General features: G+C 41.2%; 2 protein-coding genes across 5 annotated transcripts; both read left to right on the forward strand.

Moving 5' to 3' along the window:
• Positions 1–2,862: 2,862 nt before the first annotated feature.
• LOC132896760 (E3 ubiquitin-protein ligase Topors-like) lies at positions 2,863–7,644 on the forward strand. The gene is made up of 3 exons (XM_060937807.1): positions 2,863–3,051; positions 3,870–4,562; positions 5,049–7,644. The coding sequence occupies exons 2-3, from the start codon at positions 3,870–3,872 to the stop codon at positions 7,236–7,238; spliced, it is 2,883 nt and encodes a 960-aa protein (XP_060793790.1). The 5' UTR covers positions 2,863–3,051; the 3' UTR covers positions 7,239–7,644.
• Positions 7,645–9,901: 2,257 nt separating this feature from the next.
• On the forward strand, positions 9,902–26,439 carry rigi (RNA sensor RIG-I). 4 transcript variants are annotated; one of them, XM_060937809.1, is made up of 20 exons: positions 9,990–10,071; positions 14,063–14,186; positions 14,423–14,554; positions 16,236–16,417; positions 16,667–16,811; positions 17,017–17,169; positions 17,262–17,375; positions 17,445–17,601; positions 17,783–18,032; positions 18,147–18,309; positions 18,412–18,513; positions 18,707–18,864; positions 20,515–20,650; positions 20,814–20,959; positions 21,301–21,397; positions 21,531–21,710; positions 22,388–22,536; positions 22,659–22,805; positions 23,942–24,103; positions 25,751–26,439. In XM_060937809.1, the coding sequence occupies exons 3-20, from the start codon at positions 14,464–14,466 to the stop codon at positions 25,901–25,903; spliced, it is 2,685 nt and encodes an 894-aa protein (XP_060793792.1). In that variant the 5' UTR covers positions 9,990–10,071; positions 14,063–14,186; positions 14,423–14,463; the 3' UTR covers positions 25,904–26,439. The 4 variants fall into 4 exon arrangements, with proteins under 4 accessions (XP_060793791.1, XP_060793792.1, XP_060793793.1 ...); XM_060937810.1 differs by having other exon boundaries at positions 14,063–14,131; XM_060937808.1 differs by lacking the exon at positions 14,063–14,186 and having other exon boundaries at positions 9,902–10,071.
• The last annotated feature ends 745 nt before the right edge of the window (positions 26,440–27,184 follow it).

The raw sequence follows: 27,184 nt of genomic DNA on the forward strand, positions 1-27,184 counted from the left end.
GGTGCTCCGGTTTCCCCCACAGTCCAAAGACATGCAGGTTAGGTTAACTGGTGACTCTAAATTGACCGTGAGTGTGAATGGTTGTCTGTGTCTATGTGTCAGCCCTGTGATGACCTGGCGACTTGTCCAGAGTGTACCCCGCCTTTCGCCCGTAGACAGCTGGGATAGGCTCCAGCTTGCCTGCGACCCTGTAGAACAGGATAAAGCGGCTAGAAATAATGAGATGAGATTACACAACTTCCCCAGTATTTTGTTGCCCCTGTCCCAACTTTTTTGAAATGTGTTGCTGGCATTCAATCATAATGTGAACTTGTCGATCACAACAGACTTTTCCACTTTGTGTCAGTCCATCTCAGATGAGCTTGGGCCCAGAGAATTTAGGAGCATTTCTGTATGTTGTTGATATTTGGTCTTCACTTTGCATGGTAGATGCAGCAATGAAAATGTGTTTTCCGACAATGTTTTTTTGAAGTGCTCCCAAGCCCATGTAGTAATATTCTTTTGTTCACTCATATCAGTTTTTATTGCAGTGCCACCTGAGGGAAAGTCATGGGCATTCAATGCTGGTTTTTGGCCTTGATCCTCAAATACAGAGATTTTGCTGGATTCTCTTAATTTTTTGATGATATTATGGATTGTTGATGGTGAAACCCCTAAATTCCTTGCAGCTGTACGTTGAGAAATGTTGTTCTTTAACTTTTGGACTATTTGCCCACGCGGTTTTACACAAATTCATGAAAATCTCTCCTCCTTGCTTATGAATGACTGAGCCTTTCCAGTTACCCTGTTTGCCTGCTGAATGTTCCAAACAGGTGGTTTTTTGACCATTCCACAACTTTCCCTGGTTTTCATTGTCTGTCTCCCAACTCTTTTGGAATGTGTTGCAGGTATCAAATTCATTATCAGAATCAGAATTAGAATCAGAATCAGAATCAACTTATGCCAAGTGTGTTCTCACATACAAGGAATTTGCTTTGGTGATTGGTGCTTGAACCAAATGTTTAATGGTTAGAGTATGGTTCTAAGACTATATTTCCAAAAAACAAAGTTTATCAGTTTCAACATTAAATATCTTGTCTTTGTATTGTATTCAGTTGAATAGGATTTGCAAATTACATTACAGGCATTTAGCAGACACTCTTATCCAGAGCAATGTACAACATACCCAGAGCAGCCTGGGGAGCAGTTAGGGGTTAGGTGCCTAACTGACAACCTCTCATCTCATCTCATTATCTCTAGCCGCTTTATCCTGTTCTACAGGGTTGCAGGCAAGCTGGAGCCTATCCCAGCTGACTACGGGCAAAAGGCGGGGTACACCCTGGACAAGTCGCCAGGTCATCACAGGGCTGACACCTAGACACAGACAATCATTCACACTCACATTCACACCTATGGCCAATTTAGAGTCACCAGTTAACCTAACCTGCATGTCTTTGGACTGTGGGGGAAACCGGAGCACCTGGAGGAAACCCACGCGGACACGGGGAGAACATGCAAACTCCGCACAGAAAGGCCCTCGTTGGCCACAGGGCTCGAACCCGGACCTTCTTGCTGTGAGGCGACAGCACTAACCACTACACCACCGTGCTGCCCAACTGACAACCTTTTGGTCCCAAAGCTGCTTCTCTCACCATTAGGCCATAGCTTCCCCATGCAAATCATTTCATTCTATTTTTATTTATGTTTTACCCAGTGTCCCAACTTTTTTAGAATTGAGGTTGTATCAGTAACAGCAATTAAATCTCAGTTTTTCAAAAACAAAATGCCTGGATTCAAGATGCAATAAATAATAGCCTATTGGCAATCACAGAAATAAAATAATCTAACATTAAATATCATTCCATTTAGAGCAACAACAATTATAAATCATAAAAACTGCCAGGGCCAGTTATTGTTTGTTGTTGTTGTTTGGTTGTTTTTAAAATTATTTTATTCTGTTTTTTTAACAAAAAATGAATAGAGCAAGAGTTTCAAGACATTCAGTACAGTACTAGTTAAAAGTTTGGACACACCTTCTAATTCGGTGGTTATGGGGAAGCTATGACCTAAAAGTTAGAGAGACCTGGCTTGGTCCTGGTTCCTGCTGGTTTGAGCTCCTGGACCCACAGGAAAAGTGTGTGGGAGTGAATGAATAGCATTTTCTCATGGCTGAAGTGCCCTTGAAGAAGACACCTAACCCCCAACTACTCCTTGGGTATGTGTGCTCACATCTCCAGATGGGTTAAATGCAGAGAAAGAATTTCACTGTGCTCTAATGTACATGTGATGAATAAAGGCTTAAAAATAATACATTCTTTTATTAATTAAAAGACACCTCATGTCTTTAAATGCTTAAAAATAATAAATTCTTTACTTTTATTAATTAAAATACACTTTATGTCTTAAAGTAACGATGGATGTCGTTTCTCTTTACTTAGTTGAATGGTTCTTGACATAATATGGATTACTACAATTGTGGAATAGGGTTACTTGTTGTATTTTTATTATTTACTGTTTGATCTCAAACACATTAAGAAGGCAAGAAATTGCACTAATTAACTTTTGACGAGGCACACCTGTAAATGGTGGCTACTTTGAATAATCTAAGATATGAAACATTATTTTGATTTTTTAAAAAACTTTTGTTTACCACATAATTTCATATTATGTTCCATGTTATTTCATAGTTTTGATGTCTTCAGCATTGTTCTGCAATGTAGAAAATAGTCACAATACAGAAAAAAACTGTGAATCGGTAGGTGAAATTCATGGTGTAACAATTTAAAGTATACTTAGTTTTATTTTATTTTGTTTTATTGCACCGCCTGGCCGCTAGGGCGCGCATGCGCGTTTCGTTCCTTCTGATATCCGGTTTTCTTCTGCTAATTCCTCCATGTTTTTTCCTCTGTGGCAGAACTGGACAACAAGCGAAACGATGGCATTAATAAAGTTATTAACTTGATATGATGGTCCTGGGATAAATATAATGTTTAGATCTTGATGGATGTGTGTAATAGCACGGCTTTAATAGCTTTACTGTAGCAGGAGCTCGCGCAGCAGCAGTCGTCTGAGGTAGGAAAGCTAACATGCTAGTTGACAATTTGCCTGTCTAATTTTTATCGCCATGTTTCTGTTTTTAATGCCTAAAACGTCACCCGTTTTCTCCTAATTAAAGTCGTTTCTCCAAACAGATTGAACTGATTAATGAAAAGTGAGCTAAAATATTAGAAAGAGGCCGATTGGTCAGCTGTAGATCAGGGGAGTAAACAGGCTGGATCTGGCTTATTTGTCTCTACATAATAAAAATGTTGTGTGTCTCAGTCGCATCTTTATAGAGCTCATGTTGGTGTAAAAAACAAACAACCTTTAATATCCAGTGAGAATTATACTGGTGTCTAGTAGTAACAGTGAAGCTGAATGTGTTAAAACTAAGACGGGAATATTCTCACAGTCTTATATTTTCACAGAATTTAACACAATATCAAAGTTACAGCTAAGTGCAAAAAAAATGCCCACAGAAGACAAATTGGACAACACTTACAAGTATTAGAAATACATTTACGAAAGATGCACGTGACCCATTTATTCCAGTTCCATATTTATATCCAGTGGAACTTCCTGTTTGAGGTGGTTATTGTGTGACTATTTAAACTCTGTGTGCCTGACTGGCAGAGTAGTGCATATGCATTTTCTCAACATACCCAAACTACTGAGTTCTTGGCTATTGGGTGTAAAGAAAACAAATGACACAAGGAGATTGTTTCTGAAAATGTTATCTGGAAGCTTAACTATAACATAGTCTGGGGAAAAGACTGCTCATTCTGCATGTGTAGTGTTACAGAAGTGCTGATAATATGCAAAGTGACATGGTGTGTAATTTGATCTTAAAGATGATGGCGCCCACAAAGATGAAGCTGCGTGTGAGGCGTCCCGAGACGTCCCCGGACTCAAAATGTCCGATCTGCCTGGACCGCTTTGTGAATGTGGCGTCTGTGGAACGCTGCTTGCACCGTTTCTGCTTCCGCTGCATCCGCGAGTGGGCCAAGAACAAAGCAGAGTGCCCACTATGCAAGCAGCCTTTCCGCTCCATCTTCCACTCGGTGAGGGCTGAGAATGACTTCAAAGAGTTTGTGGTGCTGGAGGACAATGCACAGAGTGCGACCACATCAGCGTCAGTTACAATGACTGCAACAGCAGCAGCCCCTGCTAACCAAAATGACACTGAAAGCACAGGGCCACGAACTCGGCGTTCCAGAGCAACAAGGACCAGGCAGAGGCGGAGTCAGAGAGGACAAGATCCTACCCCTTCTGCTTCCTCGATGGATGGCGTGGGACTGGATCATGTGACATTGATGCAGCGAGATCAAGCTTGCCTGCAGCAGCAGCTGCTGCCATGGTTACGCCAAGAGCAAGTCATGGGAACCAATCCCAGTGAGCTCCGCCCCTTCCTGCTGGCACGCACTGACCACATCCTGCATGAGTTGGTGAGCTTTGCACGTTCCATCGAGGCCATGCAGTTTCCCCAGGCCCAAAGCTATGAGGACGACACTGGCTCCCAGTCCTCTATAATCAACATCTCGGAGGTCGGTTTTTCTCTCATACACACACTTGGAGTGGAGCTGTTATTACATTTAACATTATAATGTAAAGTTATGTACACTGTAAACATAAAGGGACAAAAGATGGATGGATTGATGCCTCGATCTTGGGGGTTGAGTGAATGCATGGGTGAGAGAATGGATGGATAGAGTGATAAATCATTGGTGGGTGGATGGAATGGTGGCTAGATGATAGCTATGGACAATGAATTAATGTTAGGGGTTGGGTGGATGGATACATCAGGACAAATGGACAGGTCCTGTGTGAATGGTGGATGAATAGAACAGTGGATGAATGGATAGCTGGGTGTTGGGGTTAGGTGGCAGGATGGTTGGATAAATCACTGGGAGACTGAAGAATGAATGGAGTGGTAGGTTGCTTCTGTGTAAACTGTGGATAGATAGAGAGGTGAATGATGGATGTTACGGGTGGATGGATTTTTTACGCACTGTGTTATGCTATCATTACAGGATGAAGATACCGAGGAAGCAGATGTTGCTGAGGACACCACCCAGGACTGCGTACCCATGGGTCCCATGGCAACTAGCAGTGAAATCTCTCTCAGCCAGTCTGCTTGGGATGACGAGACTCCAGGCCCCTCCTACTCCACTCTCAGCCATCCACAGTCGGAGGAAGTGGAGCCTGAGGGGAACCAATTAGGAGGAACCATCTCTGCCACAGAACAGCATGAACACAATGATGAAGAAGAGTGTATCATTGTTGGTTATGTGAAGCCGATGGCTGAGCGAACTCCTGAACTCGTGCAGCTCTCATCTGACTCTACTGAGGAGGAGGAGGGGAACAAGGTGTCTGCCACGGAGACAGTAATGAAGGCGGAGACGTCACTGCCATCTCAGGAGCAAGCTCCAATCTCTCCGAAGCCGTATCCCTCCACTTCACACACAGAGAGAGGAGGGAACGTGGAGCAGTTTCAAGAGCATGATGCTGGGAAGCACTCGCATCACAGGAGGAAGGAACACACTCCAAGGCGTGGCTTTAGGAAACCATCACACTCGCTTTCAGGGTCACATTCTCAGACGAGTAGTGAGAGTTCTCCCCAGAGTGGACATTCTGTAAAAATCAGAAGATCCCATCCAAGATTGAGCTGTCGAGAACCAAGGAGGCAGGGTCACCACTTATTAGGGCGGAGCCCCACCATTTTTGCCAAAAGAGACGGCTCCTCTTCGGAGGAACTCATTCCAACTCGACCCATTTCTACACGAGAAAAATCATCCAAGTCTTTCTCCCCATGGGATTCAGCCAGTCATGACAGTGAGCGCAAAAAGAAGAGGAGGAAGAGGAGGAGAGAGAGAGAAACTGAGAGGAGTAGATCTCCTCATTGGGAGTCACGGCATCGCCACAGTGACCGCGAGCTCTGGCTTCATAGCAGCAGTAGCAGCAGTGATGCGGATTCACGTCGGGAAAAACCTGCTGGGAAACGTAAATACAAAACACGGCACCTAGAGAGAACGGCCCACCGGCGAAGCAGCAGAAAATTGAGGGAGAGGGAACGAGAGAGGGAGCGAAGCCCAAGCGTGGAAATCATCTTTGAGCGCCGGGTCTCCAACACACACTCGAGGGGCAGGAGGCACAAAAAGAAGAGTCGCAGAAAAGAGAGAGTGCAGAACTCCCCTACTGTTATCACTATAGATAGTGACAGCAGCAGTGATCACACCGCTGGCTGTCAGAACCATCACACGGAGACTAACAGTCACACTGCTGACTATCAGCACCAGCTTATGGATGATGACCACAATGACGGTGCTAATGATCACATCATTGACTATCAAGACAACACTGCTGACGACAATGAGCCCGTTTCAGACTGCAGCGATCACACCATTGATTATCAGGAACGTCTTGCTGAGTTTAGCGATCGTTCCATCGATGATAAAGACTGCAATACAGATGGTAGAAACTGCACCAATGGTTATAAAAATCATGTTAACGATCAGAACTGTGGAACAGTGTTTAATGACCATATGGCTGAATCTAAAGACTGCGTTGCAGGTTTTAGCAGTCAAACCTCTGATTATGAAGACAAAATTATGGAGGTTGGCGATAACACCACAGACAACAAACATGGTGTTCAGAAGACTAGTGATCAGACCACACATCAAGACCATGCAGCAAATGTTGGCATTCATGCTGCTGGTTATAAACATGGTGTTACGGAAGTTAACGTTAACCGTGGTGACTATAAAGATCATGTTAAAGTGGTAAGTGGTTATCCGGCTGACTCTAAATGCCATGATGCAGAAGTTAAAGATCGCACCACTGACTATCAGGAATCCCTTTTAGATGTTGACGACAGTCCAGATGATTTTCAGGATTCCGTTACGGATATCAGGAACCGAGGTGAGCCGAATGCGAGTGTTTTAGACATGCTGAACCTGGAGCACTGCTTGGTGGATGTGGTGCAGCCAGTCAGGAGAGACAATGACAACAGCCGCAGGGCAACGTCCCCATTCTCAGACACCCGGCTGCTGGAACTAGAGGACAGTCTGTTGGGGGAGGGGCAAGGGACGCTTGGGAATGTTACCGTGGACCAACAGGAGGTGGGGCTTGTGGCTCACAGGGATCAGGCAGAGGTGGAGATGGAGCACACTGATCTTATGAGGGACTCGTGGGTTGGTGCAGAGATGAGCCCTGATGTATAGAACTACACCCATGCATACATTTTCATATGCGCCTTTATCGACTCATGTTAATTAGCAAAACTGTTTTTTTCGTAATTGTCTTTTTCATGTGTTTTTTTTTTTTTTGTTAAAAGTTAAGCCAAGTGTGCAGGAAACATTTAGATTTTTTATTATTGTCACTATTTTATTTATAATGCCTGTGATGAAGTGAGTAAAAAAGAACTTGCTGTGCCACAAGACACATGTATACACACATCTACATTACTGTCTTAAACTCAGGGAACTTGTGGCAAATGTCCACTTCCTTAATAACCACCATGCCTCTTACACTGTGTGTGGGGGTGGGAAAGACTGTCTGCCTCTTCATCAGTACAGTGGGAAAAAGAATAAAACAAATGGTGCAAACAATAAAAAAAATCAAACCAAATGAGTTTCTGACTGATGGAAGTGTCTTTGAGACCTCAGGTGTTGTTGGAGTCTGAGAAAGAGTTATGTACAATGTGAGTTAAAGGGGCTAGCTCATCCTTCCAGGAACCCTCTTCACTGTTTTTGTTTACATACATTGCATTTTGAAAGCGTATGACAGCTTCTCTGTACAGCAAAACCTCCAGAAATTCACTGTTAGTAATCGCTTTGAAAATATGCCTTATCTTTTAGTTTCCTTTCCTTCACAGCCGCCTGCAAGATGGCTGAGGCCAGTTCTGAGTTGTTACCATGGAATCACCATATGAAAATGGAATGGATTGGTCGAAAGAATTTAAAATATAGATACTTTGACAAAATATCTCCAATTTCAGGTTAGAATTTAAGATCTATGGCCTAGGATGTCACTGGGAATATTTTTGCAATATTGCTAATGTTGAAAATGGTGACTTGCTTCTTGGTGCAGAGGATTCTGGGAAGGTTGAGCCTGCTCCTTTAATGAAGATCTTATTACATCTAATGTCCAGTCTAGCTGAGCTGAGCCGCTGTCATACCTCAGTATTATGTAACTGCATTACATTCTGGAACTTTGACACCAGTGTTTGCACCAGTGTCTTCACTGCTTTTATATTTTTAGGTGCAAACAGCCAAACCTGATTTAGGTTGTTGAAACATGTTCTCCTGTTAATTGCCATCATAACTGTGCAAACACTATGTCCTTCTGGGACATCAGAGAAACACGCAGTGTTTCTCCGTGCGGCAGACCCGACATATGCGCGTCTAACCTGTAATTAACAAGGGAGAAAAACAAGACCGCACCCACCAGGGGACACCAAAATAACTTTAAAGATGTAGGAAGGCCCCTGTGATGACCTGGCGACTTGTCCAGGGTGTACCCCGCCTTTCGCCCGTAGTCAGCTGGGATAGGCTCCAGCTTGCCTGCGACCCTGTAGAAGGATAAAGCGGCTAGAGATAATGAGATGAGATGAGATGTAGGAAGGCCACCCCAAAATGGTAACTTGTCGCCATAATGTTAGATACAGAAATAACATTTCAAGCATTCCATACGTTTAGCCCATTACTTGAGCCAACATGGACTACAGAAATTAGGAATCAGCTTCACAACCCCTGATATAAATCATACCATCAGAAAATTAAGGCCTTGACATTACTTCCCATTTTTAAGTCAACAACTAAAAATTAAGACATACTGCCATGCCCGCAACCTAAGGTTTTAAAGTTACTGGGGAAAATAAAGGTCATTATAAACAAAGGTGTTATACAAACCATCACCCGTGTTTTTTTTTTTTTTTAATTTATTTAACATTACATATATAGTAAACCAGCCGTCAGGCTTACAAAGTTAAGCGCCAACCCTAGACAGGGCATCCGCAACGACATTATCCTTTCCACGAACGTGATCAATTTGGAGACTGAATGGTTGTAACAGTAAACTCCAGTGCATCAGTCTTTGGTTCGACTTGTACATTCGACCGAGGAACTTCAAGGGATTGTGGTCTGTGTACACCTTAATTGGATAAGGTGTAGATCCCAGTCAGTGCCGACGAGCTGTAACACACAGGAATCACAAACCTACAACACCAACCAAATGGGCGGCATGGTGGTGTAGTGGTTAGCATGGTCGCCTCACGGCAACCTCACAGCAAGAAGGTTCTGGGTTCGAACCCAGCGGCCGGCGAGGGCCTTTCTGTGTGGAGTTTGCATGTTCTCCCCGTGTCTGTGTGGGTTTCCTCTGGGTGCTCCGGTTTTCCCCACAATCCAAAGACATGCAGTTAGGTTGACGTGGGGTGGCCTTAGGCTGAGGTGCCCTTGAGCAAGGTACCTAACCCCTGACTCCTCCCCGGGCGCTCTGGTGTGGCTTCCCACTGCTCTGAGTGTGTGCGTATGTTCACTGCTTCAGATGGGTTAAATGCAGAGGATGAATTTCACTGTGCTTGAAGTGTGCGTGTGACGAATAAAGGTTTCTTCTTTCACTCAACAAACTAGTGTCAGGATTATTAAACATCACTATTTCAGTATCAATATAGATCATGTGTTTCAGGCTGGAGTTTAACTCGTTCCAGTGTTTGGGTTCAGTCAGAATAAACATTATATTATGAACACTATATGGGCATCGATATTCATTTTCATAAGAGGAGCCATTTTGTTTTGCAGGTTCTCTCAGTTTTCCTGTTCTGAGAGTGTTGGCCCAATAAAACGCTTTCCTTTCATCGCTACACTGTGAGTTTCACTTTCGTTTCTCTCAGCTGCTCTGTCCTGCACATATCCGTGTGTGAGTGAAAGTACAGGATCAGTCAGTGAATCATGTCCGAGCTGGAGAAGGAGTCACTGCGGCGATACAGCAGCTACATAGTCCACTTCTTACGACCCTCTAACATCCGGACATTTTTGATAACCTACCTGGATGAAGGTAACACTTCTTGATGATAAAACCGCTGTGTGTAATCCTTATCAGGTTTCAGCTGATTTAACGCTTGCAATTAAAATGATGCTAGTTTATTTCGAACATGTAAACAAACAATGAATAAACAAGCAGAAAACAAGAAAAGCAAAACATTTGTAACAAGAACACGTGAAAAGCCACTAGGTAATAATAATATATCAAAACAAAACAAAAATACAAACAAGGACACACTAGGCAGTTTTGAGTTTACATGCCCGAAAAGGAGTGGGCTGAAGTAAAAACTTATTTAAAATACCTGGAAAATTGTTTATTAACCGGTGCCTGATATAAAATGGAGCTCGAGACAATATATTTATGACTGTTTGTGTGGACAAAGTCGCAACACTGAATATTTTCATGCTAAATACTATGTTGTGTTTAGAAAACTACCTGTAGCTATCACGTGACCTTATCACCTCATGCGTGTGGTTGTTGTGGAGGCCGTGGCCTGCTCTCCAGCTCATCATAACATCTTCAGTAAATACTTGGAGTTTACAGGGAATTCCGTTTCCAACATGGCGGCGCCCACGGTTTAAAATAAAAACAAGAAACAGGAGCGTGTTTTAAGGCTTTTTGATGATTGTTTTGCTGATTTATTAACTTTGTGATCACTACACACACGAGAATAGTTTGGTAATTGAAAGGTTAATTCGTTTTGCGATCTTTATTCCGCTATGCTTAAATAAATAAATAAATAAATAAACTAACTAACTAGTGGGAATTGGCTTAATACTTTTCATTAGAGATTTTGTGATGGTATTAAATGCTACCAAACCCCTATGAGATCTTCAGTTTGTGAAAAACTGTAACCTTCAGAATAAAATTAGATAAGGCATCAAGAACAACACCATTAAACTACCACAACAAACCACCAGAAACATATTAAATATGAAAGGTTAATTCGTTTTGTGATCTTTATTCAGCTCATCTCATCTCATTATCTCTAGCCGCTTTATCCTTCTACAGGGTCGCAGGCAAGCTGGAGCCTATCCCAGCTGACTACGGGCAAAAGGCGGGGTACACCCTGGACAAGTCGCCAGGTCATCACAGGGCTGACACATAGACACAGACAACCATTCACACTCACATTCACACCTACGGTCAATTTTAGAGTCACCAGTTAACCTAACCTGCATGTCTTTGGACTGTGGGGGAAACCGGAGCACCCGGAGAAAACCCACGCGGACACGGGGAGAACATGCAAACTCCGCACAGAAAGGCCCTCGCCGGCCATGGGGCTCGAACCCAGGACCTTCTTGCTGTGAGGCGACAGCGCTAACCACTACACCACCGTGCCGCCCTTTATTCAGCTATGCTAATAAAAAATAAAAAACTAGTGGGAATTGGCTTAATACTTTTCATTAGAGATTTTGTGATGGTATTAATTGCTACCAAACCCCTATGGGATCTTCACACTGCAAAAAATGATTTAAGTGAAAATATATTTAATATAGGTGAATTTATCTAATATTTCTTATTAGATGATTATTAGAACTCAAATATAAGTTTATTTAGCTTACTTTTAGATTCTTTACTCATTGCAAGCTTTAAATTGTCATTGGCAGATAATTTTGCTTCTTTCTAGAATTAAATGCTTAAAATTAGCAAGATTATCTGCCAATAGAATAAGAAAATTTCAAGTTTGAAATGAGGAAAAGTGTCTAAAAGTTAGCTAAATGATCTTATATTTGAGTCCAAATAATCTTCTTATAAGAAATATTTGATAAATTCACCCATATTAAAGATATTTTCTTTTAACAAGAAATCATTTTTTTGCAGTGCAGTTTGTGAAAAGCTGTTTACCTTCAGAATAAAATTAGATAAGGCATCAAGAACAATACATGCCATTAAACTACCACAACAAACCACCAGAAACATATTAAATCTTATTAGGAACCGGTAGAATGATATTAAAGGTACATGTAATACTTGAGATCTCATTTTTCATGAATTGAAAGACACATTGATGGACTTGTGTCCTGTTCAGTGTGCATTCCCAGGAGGCTCCAGATCCACTGCCACCCTGGCCAAAGTGTTTACTGAGGATACATGAACAAATAACCAATGATCCCACCTGGGTGTATAGCCATTGGAGAGGTTATATCTCCAGACTGAGGTGAAAACATGCTGTAAGCATTCACCCTTAATACCTTATTTAAGGTGGTGAAGTTTAGAGTGGGAAAATACTCATTCACTATTGTTATGAACTTTATGGAAATTTCTTTTTTTTTCTTCTGAAAACAAAAACCTATCGTATCAAACATTGTAACATATAACGGTGTCGAAATGGTACACGCTGGAGACATCTGCTGGCCAAACATGTGCTGTGTAAATTGTGAACAGCCTTTATCATCTCAACATTACTAGTGCATCTCAAAAAATTTGAATACCATGAAAAAGTTCATTTTTTTTCATAATTTAATTCAAAAAGGTAAACTTTCATATATTCTATATTCATTACATGTAAAGTGAAATATTTAAAGCCTTTTTTGTTTTAATTTTGATGATTGTGGCTTATAGCTAATGAAAATCAGAAATCCAGTATCTCAAATTATTAGAATATTCCCTAAGGTCAATCAAAAAAAGGATTTACAATGCAGAAATGTCCAACTTCTGAAAAGTATATTCATTTAAACACTCAATACTTGGTTGGGGCTCCTTTACCATGAATTACTGTATCAATGCGGTGTGGCATGGAGGTGATCAGTCTGTGGCACTGCTGAGGTGTTATTGAAGCCCAGGTTGCTTTGATAGTGGCCTTCAGCGTATCTGTATTTTTGGGTCGGGTGTTTCTCATCTTCCTCTTGACAATACCCCATAGATTCTCTATGGGGTTCAGGTCAGGCAAGTTGGCTGGCCAATCAAACACAGTAATATCATGGTCAGCAAACCATTTGGTAGTAGTTTTAGCACTGTGGGTAGGTGCTAAGTCCTGCTGGAAAAGGAAATCAGCATCTCCAAAAAGCTCGTCAGCAGATGGAAGCATGAAGTGCTCTAAAATCTCCTGGTAGATGGCTGTGTTGACTTTGGACTTGATAAAATACAGTGGACCAACACCAGCAGATGACATGGCACCCCAAATCATCACAGACTGTGGAAACTTCACACTGGGCTTCAAACACCTTGGATTCTGTGCCTCTCCACTCTTCCTCCAGACTCTAGAACCGTGATTTCCAAATTAAATGCAAAATGTACTTTCATCTGAAAAGAGGACTTTGGACCACTGAGCAACAGTCCATTTCTTTCTCTCCTTAGCCCAGATAAGACACTTCTGACATTGTCTCTGGCTCAGGAGTAGCTTGATATTAGGAATGCGAAAGTTGTATCCCCTTTCTTGAAGATGTCTGTTCATGATGGGTCTTGATACACTGACGCCAGCCTCAGTCCACTCCTTGTGGAACTCTCCCAAGTTCTTGAATCAACTTTTCTTGACAGTCCTCTCAAGACCATCCCTGTTGCTTGTGCACCTTTTCCAGCCACCCTTTTCAGCAATGACCTTTTGTGGCTTACCCTCCTTGTGGAGGGCATCAGTGATCATCTTCTGGACAACAGTCAAGTCAGCAGTCTTCCCCATGATTGTGGTTGTGTGTACTGAACTAGACCGAGAGATGCACTGTGTTCATACTGTTTTACTCAAACTCGAAATGAAATATTCTAATATTTTGAGATGTTTTTTTTTTAATGTTTTTGTACTGTATGCCATACTGATTAAAATTAAAATAGAAAAATGCTTGAAACATTTTAGTTTATGTGTAATGAGTCTATATTATATAACATTTTCACTTTCTTAAATAACTTATGGAAAATATTGAACTTTTTCACAATATTCTAATTTTTTGAGATGCACTAGTACATGCGTTTTGTCTGTAAAGTGGCCAGTATTGAATTTATAATGACAGAAATAGAAGTAAACCTCGATTTTCAAACATATTTTAAGTTAAGCTTTGTGTCTCTACAGTCAGAATGTCTTCTAAAGAATGGAATAGCAGCAATGTCCCTGATGAAACATCTGACTGATTAAAACTAAGTAAGGGGATCTAGCTGAAGACTGAATTTAGGCAAATACAAAAACAATGTGACCAGTGAGTTTTACACCACCAGTGTATATAAGAAATTTAAATACATTTTAAAAAGTCGATAAAATGCCTTAAACAAGTTTCTGAGGCAAATTTTGTTTTGGTTTTTAGCATGCTTGATATTTTCCTCACTGAAAAGATATGAATTGAATATAAAACTACTTTTTAAAAATTGTGTGTGTGTGTGTGTGTGTGTGTGTGTGTGTGTGTGTGTGTGAAACTCCTGCATTACACTTAAACAGAGTCTGTAGAGAAGATCTTATCGGAGGAGAGGTCATCAAGGATGGTGGCAGCTCAGATGATGCTGGACAAGATGTTGGCCATGGATGAGGCCGGCTGGTTCCAGGCCTTCCTGGACACGCTAAAGGTTTTGGGTTAGTCCACCAGAGTAGGCTGAAGCTCTACTTTACAGTTTATACAACTCCAAATCAGAGAAAGTTGGGATGGTATGGAAAATGTAAATAAAAAAAGAAAGCAGTGATTTCTAAATTTACTTTGAGCTGTATTTCATTGCAGACAGTATGAACCCAAGATACTGCATGTTTTGCCTGGTCAACTTCATTTAATTTTTTAACATGTACATCCATTCATTGCAACACGTTCCAAAACAAGTTGGGATGGGAGCAATTTAGGGCTAGTAATGAGGTAAAACAATTAAATAATGATGTGATTTGAAACAGGTGTTGTCAGCAAGTAATTGTAATCATGATTTGGTACAAAATCAGTATCCAGGAAAGGCCAAGTCTTTGAGAAACAAAGACAGGGTGAAGGTCTGCAGTTTGTCAACATATGCATGAGAAAATTATTGAAATGCTTGGTTCCTTAAAGAAAAATTTGGACATTTCACTCTCTGTAGTGCATAACATCATTAAATGATTCAAGGAATCTGGGGGAATTTCGGTGCATAAAGGGCAAGGGCATGAGCCTAAGTTTCATCATCACTGATCCCTCATATGGCACTAAATCAAAAACCATCGTTCATCTATAGCTGATATAACCACATGGGCTCGGGATTAATTTGGCAAACCTTTATCAAGCACTAAAATATGGAGTTATATCCACAAATGCCAGTTAAAACTTTACTGTGAAAAAAGGAAGCCTTATGTTAACTGTGTCCAGAAGCGCCATTGACTTCTCTGGGCTTGAAGGCATCTGGGATGGACCATCACACAGTGAAAATGTGTATCGTGAACAAATGAATCAGTATTCCAAGTCTTTTTTGTAAGAAATGGACACCATGTGCTCCAGATCATCCAGACTGTTACCAGCAACAACTCCAAAAACCAGGGTCTGTCATGGTATGGGGTTGTGTCAGTGCCCAACACTTTTGTGATGACAACATTAATGCAGAAAAGTACATTGAGATTTTGGAGCAACATATGCTGTCTTCAAGATGACATCTTTTTCAGGGATATTTCAAAAAGATAGTGCAAAACCACATTTTTTACACATTACAGAAGCATGGCTATGGAAGAAAAATAATTTTGAAACAACAACAACAAAAGACAATGACGACCCCATACTGTTGCACACCTTAAGACCTGTTTGTTGGAAGAATGGGACAAAATAACACCTGAAACGCTTCATCACTTGGTGTTTTCAGTCCATAAACATATTTTAAGTATTGTGAGAAAGAATGGCAACATTATAAAGTGGTAAATGCTTTCCCATCCCAGCTTTTTTTGAAATGTGTTGCAAGCATCAAAAGTGAAGTGTTTATTTTGAAGAAAAAAAGTTAGAGGTAAAACATCAAATAATGTTCTTTTTGTATTGTTTTGAGTACAATAGAGGTCAAATATTATTTATAAATGATTGTTTTCAGGTTTAATTTCAATTTCAACATACTGTCCTAACGTTTTCTGATTTGGAATTGTAAATTAAATTTCGAAGAAATTCATTACCTCTGGATACACTTGTTAGGATATTCGACTGCTATAATTAGTCATGTTTAATATGCAGTGGGTTGCTAAATTCAGAGGTGGTAGGCTGTAACGCGCATGTGTGTGTGTGTGTGTGTGTGTGTGTGTGTGTGTGTGTGTGTGTGTGTGTGTGTAGAGTACACAGGTCTCCACATGGCAATCACGAACTGGGATTTTAGCGAGCTGGAGGCTCTGAGTCCTGCCAGGAAGTTGCTGGATCAAGTCGAGATGTCCATCACCAAAAACATGAAACCCAGAGAGCTGCTGCCACACATGAGTGACTGTCTCACACAGCGAGAGTGTGAGGAGATCATTTCGGTGAGTAATATACGCACACACACAAAATAGTGTTTCAGTCTCACTAACACAACCTTCATCAAAGTACAGTGTAGTTGAAGTCTCAGGCTGGGCAAACAGAGACCCAGGCTGGGCAGAGGAAGCCCAATGGTGTCAGTATTGCATTAACTGAGTGCCAAGTGTGTGTTAGAGCAGGAAATTACACATAGAAACACACTAACATATACTGTTTTAAAGCATGATGTTAACCTGTGTGTGTATGTGTCTCAGGTGGAGAACCAGAGGGGGTGTATTGCAGCGAGTGAGCGGTTAGTGGAAAGTCTGAGATACTGCGATAAACCAAACTGGTTTAAAGTGTTTAAACTCGCACTGGAGAACTGCAGCCAGACTCTCGCTCTCCAGCTGCTCGAGCCTGGTATATACATACATACATAATTTATATAACCACATGCTCTATATGCATGCTTTAACACACACACACACACACACACACACTATACACACAGCCACCATTAGCGAACTTCAACAAAGTTCAAAACATTATTGATGACACATTGTGATCTTTAAAAACTAGATAAACTTCAGACTATTTACATCAATTCTTTGTGTGTATTTTACAGATGAGAATGGGAACAGTGTTCAGGACTGTGTGGAGGATGACATAGTTATGCCAATGGTGTGTTTTGAGTACAGAGAGGATGGTGAGAGTGACAACCTGATGAGCAGCAACAGTGAGACGAGTGTGACTGAGCAGTGTGTCGAGGGTGCTCAGGGTATATATACACACACACACACACACACACACACACACATACACACAAAAAGTCTCCCTTGTGGTTCCTGGTGACCTTTAACCTCTGTACAGGGGGCATGGCCAGTGTGTGTGAGAGACATACAGAGAAGAAATTGAGAGAGTATCAGAAAGAGCTCGCTACAACCGCATACAATGGCCTCAACACCATCATCTGTGCTCCAACAGGTACCTCTACATTTGTGTTTGTGTATGTGAATATGTATGTGTGTGTAATAATTCTGTGTGTGTTTCCAGGTTGTGGTAAAACTATTGTTGCTGTGGCGATCTGTGAGGATCACCTCAAGAAATATCCTGAGAAGGCCAAAGTGGTTTTCATGGCAACCAAAGTAGAGGTTTATAAACAACAATACAACCTGTTCAAGGATTACTTCAGCAAGGAGCCAGACATCAGGTACACACACACACACACACACACACACACACACACACACACACACACACACACACACACACACACTCTTTTATAATTACCAAGGCCTGTAGTACTCTGGTGTTCATCTGGTGTTAATTGTTTGTTTACAGAGTGTGTACATACAGTATAACAATGTGTGTGTGTGTATCCGTGCGCGCAGGGTGACAGGCGTGTGTGGGGAAATGGAGGACGTGCACCTTCCCACCCTGGTGTCCAGCAGTGACGTGCTGGTGATGACTCCTCAGATACTGGTGAACGCTTTACAGCGTGGTGAGGTGGCTTCTCTAAACACCTTCACACTGCTGCTGCTGGACGAGTGTCACAACACCACTGGCAAACACCCGTACAACATCATCATGAGCCACTACATCGACGCCAAACACAGCATGCCCACACACACACTGCCTCAGGTCAGCGTATACAGACACACACACACACACACACACACACACACACACACACACACACACACACACACACACACACATGCGTGCGCACACACACTCACTATCTCTCTCTTTCAGGTGGTTGGCTTCACTGCATCTGTTGGTATTGGGAGTTTTAAGAATGTGCCAGAGGCTGAGAACAACATCTGCCAGCTGTGTGCTAACCTGGATGCCCGGGTCATCACCACGGTTACCAAGAATATCAATGAGCTGAGGTCATTTGTGCACACACCTGAGAAAGGTGAGTAACTGTTCTCTCTCACACACACACACACATACTTGCTTTTGTACCAGCTAGTGTTTTACTTTAATTTGCAATCTAAATAATAGCTTGTGTGTGTAGACTTTTTTCCGGTCACACCGCGCACCTCAGATCCCTTCATCCTCATCATCAAAAACATCATGAAGGAAATCGAACGGCTGGCAATAAATGTCTACAAAATTGGTAACTTACACACATATGCCTGTGGGAGCACAGATGATGGTGTTGAACACACATACAGTAGATAATGTTAAATCTTGCTTTCGTACCATCGCGTGTTTTAATTTCATTTCCAGTCTAGATAATAGCTTGAGTGTGTGTGTGTGTGTGTGTGTGTGTGTGTGTGTGTGTGTGTGTGTGTGTGTGTGTGTGTCAGACACTCTGTCCCAGGTACAAAGAGGTGATTATGGCAGCCAGATGTATGAGCAGTGGATTGTGGATGTACAGAAACGTTGCAAACTGCTACGGTTCACTGACCATGAGGAAGAGCGCAAAATCTGCAGAGCACTATACACCTACACTGAACACCTCAGAGTGGGTCACACACACGTTTACTTCTTGCTAGAAACACTGTGCATTACAATACTAAACCCATAGTTCCCAAGTTTCTAAATTCCAAATGCTGGTCCATTTCTTAAGTTATACCGGAGGCTGAGGCATTTTTTAATGGCATTGAAATACACAATTTCCAAGCATTTCAGTTTATTTTTATGACACATTTATATTGATTTCAAAACTTGCAAATGGATCATGTATCTGTGGACAGTTTATAACAGCATGTGTTCAGCGTCTGACAGCACAAAGCATTGTTTATTTTGATAGGGAAACGACCTTGACATTTGATAAATCACACGTTAGTCTTAGACCATTACAGACATTAGGCTGTTATAGGCCTACACAAGAGTGTAGGAGGCTGAGGACTAGTGAGCGTCAGAGCCACTATCCAAGGTGAAGCAACAAAGATCCACGAGTACATCAGGGAGATGGGCCAGAATGATGACGTGCTTAGTGAGTACCTCAGGCAGCAGAAACCCGAGAAGGAAATGCAGGAGGAACCATCATGGAAAGACAAACCACTGCATGGGATGTACCACCGGCAGATAGAAGAAGTGACTGATATTGAAAAATCCTACCAGTGGCTGGATAAAACTGAACTCAAAGACTGCACAGAGGCACTAATCATAGCTGCACAGGAACAGGCCCTAAGCACAAGATCGATAAAGGCTGGGGTCTACCACACGAGGCAGGACCCCAGACGCAGACTGTGCAAAAAATGCCCCCGAGACAATCCAGCACATAACAACAGAGTGTAAGATGCTAGCAGGAAGAGTGTACATGGAACGCCATAACAATGTGGCTGGCGTAGTGTACAGAAACATCTGTGCCAAGTATGGACTAAAAGTCCCAAGGTCATAGTGGGACACACCTCGGAAGGTGGTTGAGGATGGCCAAGTTAAGATCCCGTGGGACTTCCAGATACAGACAGAAAAACTGGTAATGGCTAACCCACCGGACATGGTAGTGGTGGACAAATGGGAGAACAAGGCTGTGGTGATAGATGTGGCAATATCTGAGGTCTCTGTCCAGAAAAGCACAGTTCTAGGAACAGCTAAGACACTGCGCAGGACCCTCAAACTCCCAGGCCTCTGGTAGAGGACCCGAGCTTGAGGGGAAAAATACCACCCAAAGGAGAGGCACATTTTTTTAACTATGTTTAATAAGCTGTTAATCAGTCCAAGCTTAGATAAATCCTGACAGATCAGTGATATTCACGCTTCAGATTTTTCTGATGCGGGTTTCTTCATGTTTTTGTGGGTCAACTGGCTTGAATATCATTTCTGACTTGGTTACTTGGGAGGTCTGTAAACTTAGAAACACTAAGAAATATAATACTGATTCTAGAAAGAGTACAAAAATACAATATTTATCCTCCCAACACTATGAAATATAATATTTATGCTAGAAACACTGCAATATAAATGCAGTTTAGTGTGCTTTCCTTTTCAATGACACAAGAAACAGATCACTAGTTAACTTTAATGTGAAAAGTAGCCGATCACAGAAAGGAATTTAGCTTCCAGTAGTAGTTAATGAAACATTCCCTGAGATGATGATGACAGGGAAGTGGACTATGCTGCATTAAACTCAGTATTAAACACAACCTTTGTATTTTGTGTTTATTAGAAATATAATGATGCTCTGATCATTAATGAGGATGCTCGCACTAAAGATGCACTGGACTACATGGACTTGTTCATCAAGGACATCAGTAACGCCACCCCAGACTCCACCGAGTGCAAGCTCATTAACTTGTATAGAAGTCAGTTACTCGAATTGACTACATCTTGGAGACTGTGAACATTCTCTATTTTTATGAATTATTCCTTTAACAAATTAATTACGTGTTTGCTGACATACACTGTTGTACTGATGTGCATTTAGATTAATGATTTATAATCATATATATATATATAATTCTGTAGTGGAGCATGAGCAACTGCGCAATTTAGCCACTGAAGGACAACAAAATCCCAAACTGCAGGAGCTCAAATTCATCCTGGATGAAGAATACAGCAATAACGATCAGACTCGCACGGTGTTGTTTGTCAGGACCCGCGCCCTTGCTGATGTTAGTCCACCTCTCTGTCTGTCTGTCTCTTCAGCAGCACCAGTCCTCTGGCAGATGTCACTCCATTTGTCTGTCTCCCTGTCTGTCTCTCTGTCAGTCAGTCTGTCTGCCTATTCATCAGCACCTGTGCTCTCACTGACATCAATCCTTCTGTCTGCCTGTCTGACTATCTGTCTGTCTCTCTTTTCTGTGCCCTTGCTGATTTCAGGCCCCTTGTCTGTCTGCCTATGTGCTATGTGTCTATCTATATTGAAATATCTCTCAAAAATGAAAAATTGTTCTCTCTCTCTCTCTCTCTCTCTCTCTCTCTCTCTCTCTCTCTCTCTCTCTCTCTCTCTCAGGCTCTGAAAAAGTGGATTGAGGAGACAGATTCACTGAGGTTTCTGAAGCCTGGAGTTCTGATTGGAAAAGGAAGAAGATCACAACTGACAGGCTCAGGTACACACACACACACACACACACACACACACACACCCCTCACTATGTTGTGCTACTAAAATGCTGTGTGTGTGTGTGTGTGTGTGTGTGTGTGTGTGTGTGTGTGTGTGTGTGTGTGTGTGTGTGTGTGCAGGTATGACTCTGACAGGACAGAAGGGTGTGCTTGACTCCTTTAAGAGCTCTGAGTCCTCTTCCCAGAGTAAGATTCTCATCGCCACCTCCGTTGCTGATGAGGGTATCGATATCCCACAGTGCAACCTGGTGCTCATGTACGAGTACGTTGGCAATGTCGTAAAGATGGTGCAGGTTCGAGGTACTGTAGCACATGCAGGCACACACACTTATTTTATGCATATTTATAGTAGATTATATTAAAGAGTTACTGTACACTTAAATATGTTTTTGAGCTGCAAACTGTATTGTGATGAAACACATCAATACTGGTGTTAATATTGACTTTATAGGTTCAAAATCACTCAAAACACCATCTACTGGTTAAAATCACTGTGAACCTCATCAGTTGATCATTTGGTATTTCTCTATGTGATAAAAAATTTTTATTAAAAAAAGAAAGTTAATGCCTTCTAACCAGAAGTGGGCAGCCCACCTCCCTCAGCCCACGCCCTTGAGTGGGAGTTTGTGAAACTGGACTCATTTATGCTGATTGAGAGCAACTCACTGAGCTCACTGAGCCTCACACATCCACATACCCCTCCCTGCCCCCTCTCAGCCCCTTGCCTACTGTTTAGCTTTTTTCAAAATTATGCAGTGGGTGAAGTTGGGCTCAGAGCTGGAGGTGAAGTTAGACATTTAAAATGCTATGAATATACTGTATATATAATGTTCTGTCACGCAGTGGCCACTAGGTGGCAGACTCGCTCTGAAGGATTTTATTAAAACACGGTTTCTTTTGTGTTTGTGTGTGTTTGCGTTTGTGTGTGCGTGCGTCTGTCCATCCGTCTATCCGTCCATGCATGCGTGTATGTACAGGTCGGGGCAGAGCTCAGGGCAGCAGGTGTTTTCTGATCTCCAGTAGACAGGAGCGCATTGACAAAGAGAAACTAAACATGGAGAGAGAGAAGTTGGTGGAGGTGGCTATTAAAAAGCTGCAGAACTCACCTGACGACCTGTGTGCCAAGGTATCTCACTCCTCTCATCTGTCTCACCTGATCCCAGTTCCATAATCAGATACTCACACGTGCTCTGTGTGTGTGTGTGTGTGTGTGTGTGTGTGTGTGTGTGTGTGTGTGTGTGTGTGTAGGTGGATCGGTTCCAGAAGGAGGATGTGGCCCGGAGAGCCCATATGAACTTGAGTGTAGAGAAAACTCGGACTGAGGGCAGTTACCAGCTCCTGTGTGGAAGGTGCAAGAAGTTTGCCTGTTTCAGTGATGACCTGCGTGTGCTACAGGTGCCCTACACTCTAAACTTTATAATCCTACACCCTAAACTCTATAATCCTACACCCTAAACTCTATAATCCTACACCATAATCCATACACCCAAAAACCCTACACCCTACACCTTAAACTCTATAATCCTACACCCTAAACTATAATCCTACATCCTAAACCATACACCCTATAATCCTTCACCCGAAATTCTATAATCCTACACCCTAAACTCTATAATCCTAGGCCATATACCCTAAACTTTATGATCATACATCCTACACCATAATCCATACACTCTATAATCCTACACCCTACATCATGAATTCTATAATCCTACACCCTACACCATAATCCATACACCCTATAATCCTACATACTACACCTTAAACTCTGTAATCCTACACCCTACACCCTAAACTATAATTCTACACCCTATCGTCATACACCCTGGTATATGTGAAGAATGTTACTGTAATGTATGTCTTCTTCTTCTTCTTCTTCTTCTAAATCTTAAACACTTTGTCTTTAAACCCTAAATCCCATAGTCCACTCCAAATCCTACACTCCACACCCTAGTCATGACACTTTACACCCTTACCCTCTACATCCTAATCCCTACACTCCACACCCTAACCACTACACTCCACATCCTAGTCATGACACTTTACACCCTTATTCCTACCCTCTACACCCCATATCCTACACTCCACACCCTAATCACTACACCTTACATCCTAATCCCGCCCCTCTACATCCTATACCTTACACTCTACACCCTAAATCCTCTAGTATATACCCTAATCCCTACACTCTACACCGTTCTCCCTAAACTCTACAGCCGACACTCTATGCCTTAAACCCTACATTGTAAACCCTAAACTCTACGCCCTAAACCCTATACTCTACATAATACACTTTAAACCGTACACCATACACCCTAAACTTTCCACCTACACCCTAAATCATACACCCTAAACCCTATACTGGTTTCCCAAGACCTCTTACACTAAACTGTGATATCTAACAAAGAGGGAGACAAATAGATACATACACCGATTAATGAATTATAGAATAAAAAATTTAATTAAACAATACTTAAATGAAAATGTGCTGAGGCATAAACTCTAAATGAATTACTGAATGAATGTTTCAGGAATCTCACCACATCGTGCTGGATCACTCCATATTCAAGCGCTGTCTCACTAAACCACACGATAAAATCAAGACCTTCAACAACATTACCAAAAAGGATAAGATGTTTTGTTCTGATTGTAACCATGACTGGGGCATCATTGCCTCCTACATGAATATACAGGTACACACACACACACACACACACACACACACACACACACACACACACACACACACAGGCTTTCACTTTATCACATATCGACACTTTGTTTGTCTTCATCTTTCATCTGTTCAAAGAATAATAAACAACACTATGATCAGGAATTTATACCGCAATTATGACTACACTTGCAACTGACTTGATGAATTGAGCTGTAACAGCGTGATGCAGTCAGATATTTGTGCCGAATCTCTTTATTAGCAACAGACACAGCTAACTTCCTGATTCTTGAACAATGATTCAGCAAGCTAGCGTAAAACTCTTTAATGTCCTTTGTACAGACAATATAAAGACCCAGTTACTGAAGAGAGCACATAGAATTATCAGTAGCATCGATATTTACCTCAGACATGTTGCTAGATTACTAAAAAAAAGGCTTGGTTTGACTACAATTGCACTCTAACTGAGCTGTATCATTATGCCTGGTACACACTAGAGGGTTTTCACATCTTAACTTATTTTAAAAACGTGGGGGACCACAGATATAATGAAAGATTTAACTGATTTTTAACATATTAATCATAAGAACGCACACACCAGGCGATTCAGTCAAGATGCAGGACCACACACTTGGTGATTATACTAAAGTGATTTCAGAGTGGCAAGTCCAAGGATGAATTGGGATCTCACTGAAACTCGCCTGATCAGATGTGACCTCAGAGCAAAACAAACTAGCGGACCAGTGTCATCAGATGGTTGCATTTGTATGTGTATTTGTATTTTGCACTGAAAAACAAAATATGAGGAAGAAAAGGGCATGAAGTCATGGCAGAGATATCTCTGATCATGGCTGAGAAGTTCAGAGCCATGAAAGGACATTGTTAATTAATTAATTAATTAATTAATTAAATAAATAAATAAATATGTAATTTTGTAATGCTGCAAAACATACATCTTTTTTCCAACCATGTCCTTTCTGGGGCTCCGTAGAGAAAAATAATTTTGCACCACATGTGGCGGGGAGAGTGAAGCCTTTGATCATTACAAATGTAGTCATTTTAATACATTCTCCAACCTTCCACTGCCATGGAGAATTACACATCCGCTTCCCGGTCCGTTCACTTTCATTGGCCATTGTAGATTTCTGCTCAATATTCCATTGCTGTTTCTTTCACACGACAGGATTTGATATTTATGATTCGAAATCAGGGAGACTCCGATCCAGTCAATGACCTTAAGATTATGCCTGTAAATCCTTCACACTACAGGATTATTTGGGCAGATAATCAGCTCCAACCAGCCTTGAATCGGGAACACCCCTGTGATTTATTGAAAGAAGCAAATCAGACCCAAAATCAGCCCAATTATCCTCTCATATGGGACGTTCATTAGCCACTAACTGAATTTCATGGGCTCTGCAAAACTGAGAAACACAAGAAATCATGATCTCAAAGCTAACTGGTGGTTTCAGTGGAAGATTTCATTCAGCTCTTGCCAAAAGCCTTTTATCTATAAAAAAAAAAAGGTGAACTTTAATGCTAATGGGGGATGGACATTTAATTTCATTTAACTGAATGAAAGTACACACGTCGGATATTTAATCGTTTAATTCTGCAATATCCAAGAAATCTAAAAAATTATAAAATTAATTTGAGTGTGTGTTTGTAGGATTTGCCAGTGGTGAAGATTGAAAGTTTCATTGTTCAGGACCAAGTGACGAAGAAACAGCAGTTTTTCAGGAAATGGCGTGACGTCACATTCCATATACGAGAGTTTGATGTGACAGAGATGTCAGTGGAGAAGCAGGAGCCGAGAACATAGAGACAAAACTGAGATTATAAACATCTGAAACTGCCAGCCTCTCTCTCTCTCTCTCTCTCTCTCTCTCACACACACACTTGTGTTAATATCGTACGATCATATTTATTAAGACAAGTACTATTTACTGGAGTTTTAGTGATGTTTTGCACTGGTGGGCGGGGCCAATTTGCTAGGCAATTGTGAGGTTTTAGTTGAAATCACACACAGCTGATTGGCTGAAGCACTTTACTGAGTAAAGCTTCTGCTTGTTTTATTTCTTCAAATATTTCAGAAGGCACTATGTTTGCAAAATTGTTTTATGAAATTACAAAGTCAGTAATTATTGAACAACTATTGGCTTTGATAATTTTTCATTAAATTAAGCCATGCCCCCAATGCAGTCCTTTGAGAGGGAAATGAAAAAAGATCACAGATAAAGTGCACAACTGTAATAACACCGTTTGTGATGATTTCTACTTTATCATTTTACTAATGTAACATTTTTATCTCAAGATCATGACTTAAGCTAAAACCACAATAAATTGTTAATTTTTAAACACTTTTTGCTCATTCGTTTACAAAATCAGTTATCACACAAGATATGTTAAATAATTATGTAAACAGTTACAAAAAAACCTAGCCTAATGGGAACAACCTTTCAAGCAAACTTGAGGAATGGTTTTAATTACATGATAGCATATATTCTTAGAATAATGTTATAATAATGCTAGCCAGCTTTTCAGAGCAGTGCTCATGTAATGCTTCGAAACAAACGTATTAGTTATTATTAGTCAAATACATTAGCAGTTTAGCTACATAGTTACAGAGGTGTTTTTCCACAGAAACCTGACACAAACTGTTTTTTTTGTTATCTTCATCATGTTTTACTGCAGAACTTAACAAAATCCTTCAAGCATCTCAAACCTTCTCACGTTTGCACAGTAATAATTTCACTGCAGTAAAAACATGGATTAGCATCAGCGACACTGCATGCTGTACTGCTGTTGTTATTATTATTATTATTATTATTATTATTATTATTATTATTTAGTTAATAAAGTAGAAAATATTGTAGACAAATAACAAAATATACAGCAAACTGAAACAATAGTGCTAAAAATTATTTTTATAATCAGAAAATCACTCTTCTTTCATTCCTCCCTGTCTCTTACTCGCTCTCCCTATTTTTTTCCGTCTCTCCTGTAACCTTTTTAGTCTTCATTTCCCATCTCTCTCTCTCTCTCTCTCTCTCTCTCTCTCTCTCTCTCTCTCTCTCTCTCAGCATCATTCCGTCCCTCTCAT

The sequence above is a fragment of the Neoarius graeffei genome, chromosome 13 (genome assembly GCF_027579695.1).
Source record: "Neoarius graeffei isolate fNeoGra1 chromosome 13, fNeoGra1.pri, whole genome shotgun sequence".
NCBI lineage: Eukaryota > Metazoa > Chordata > Actinopteri > Siluriformes > Ariidae > Neoarius > Neoarius graeffei.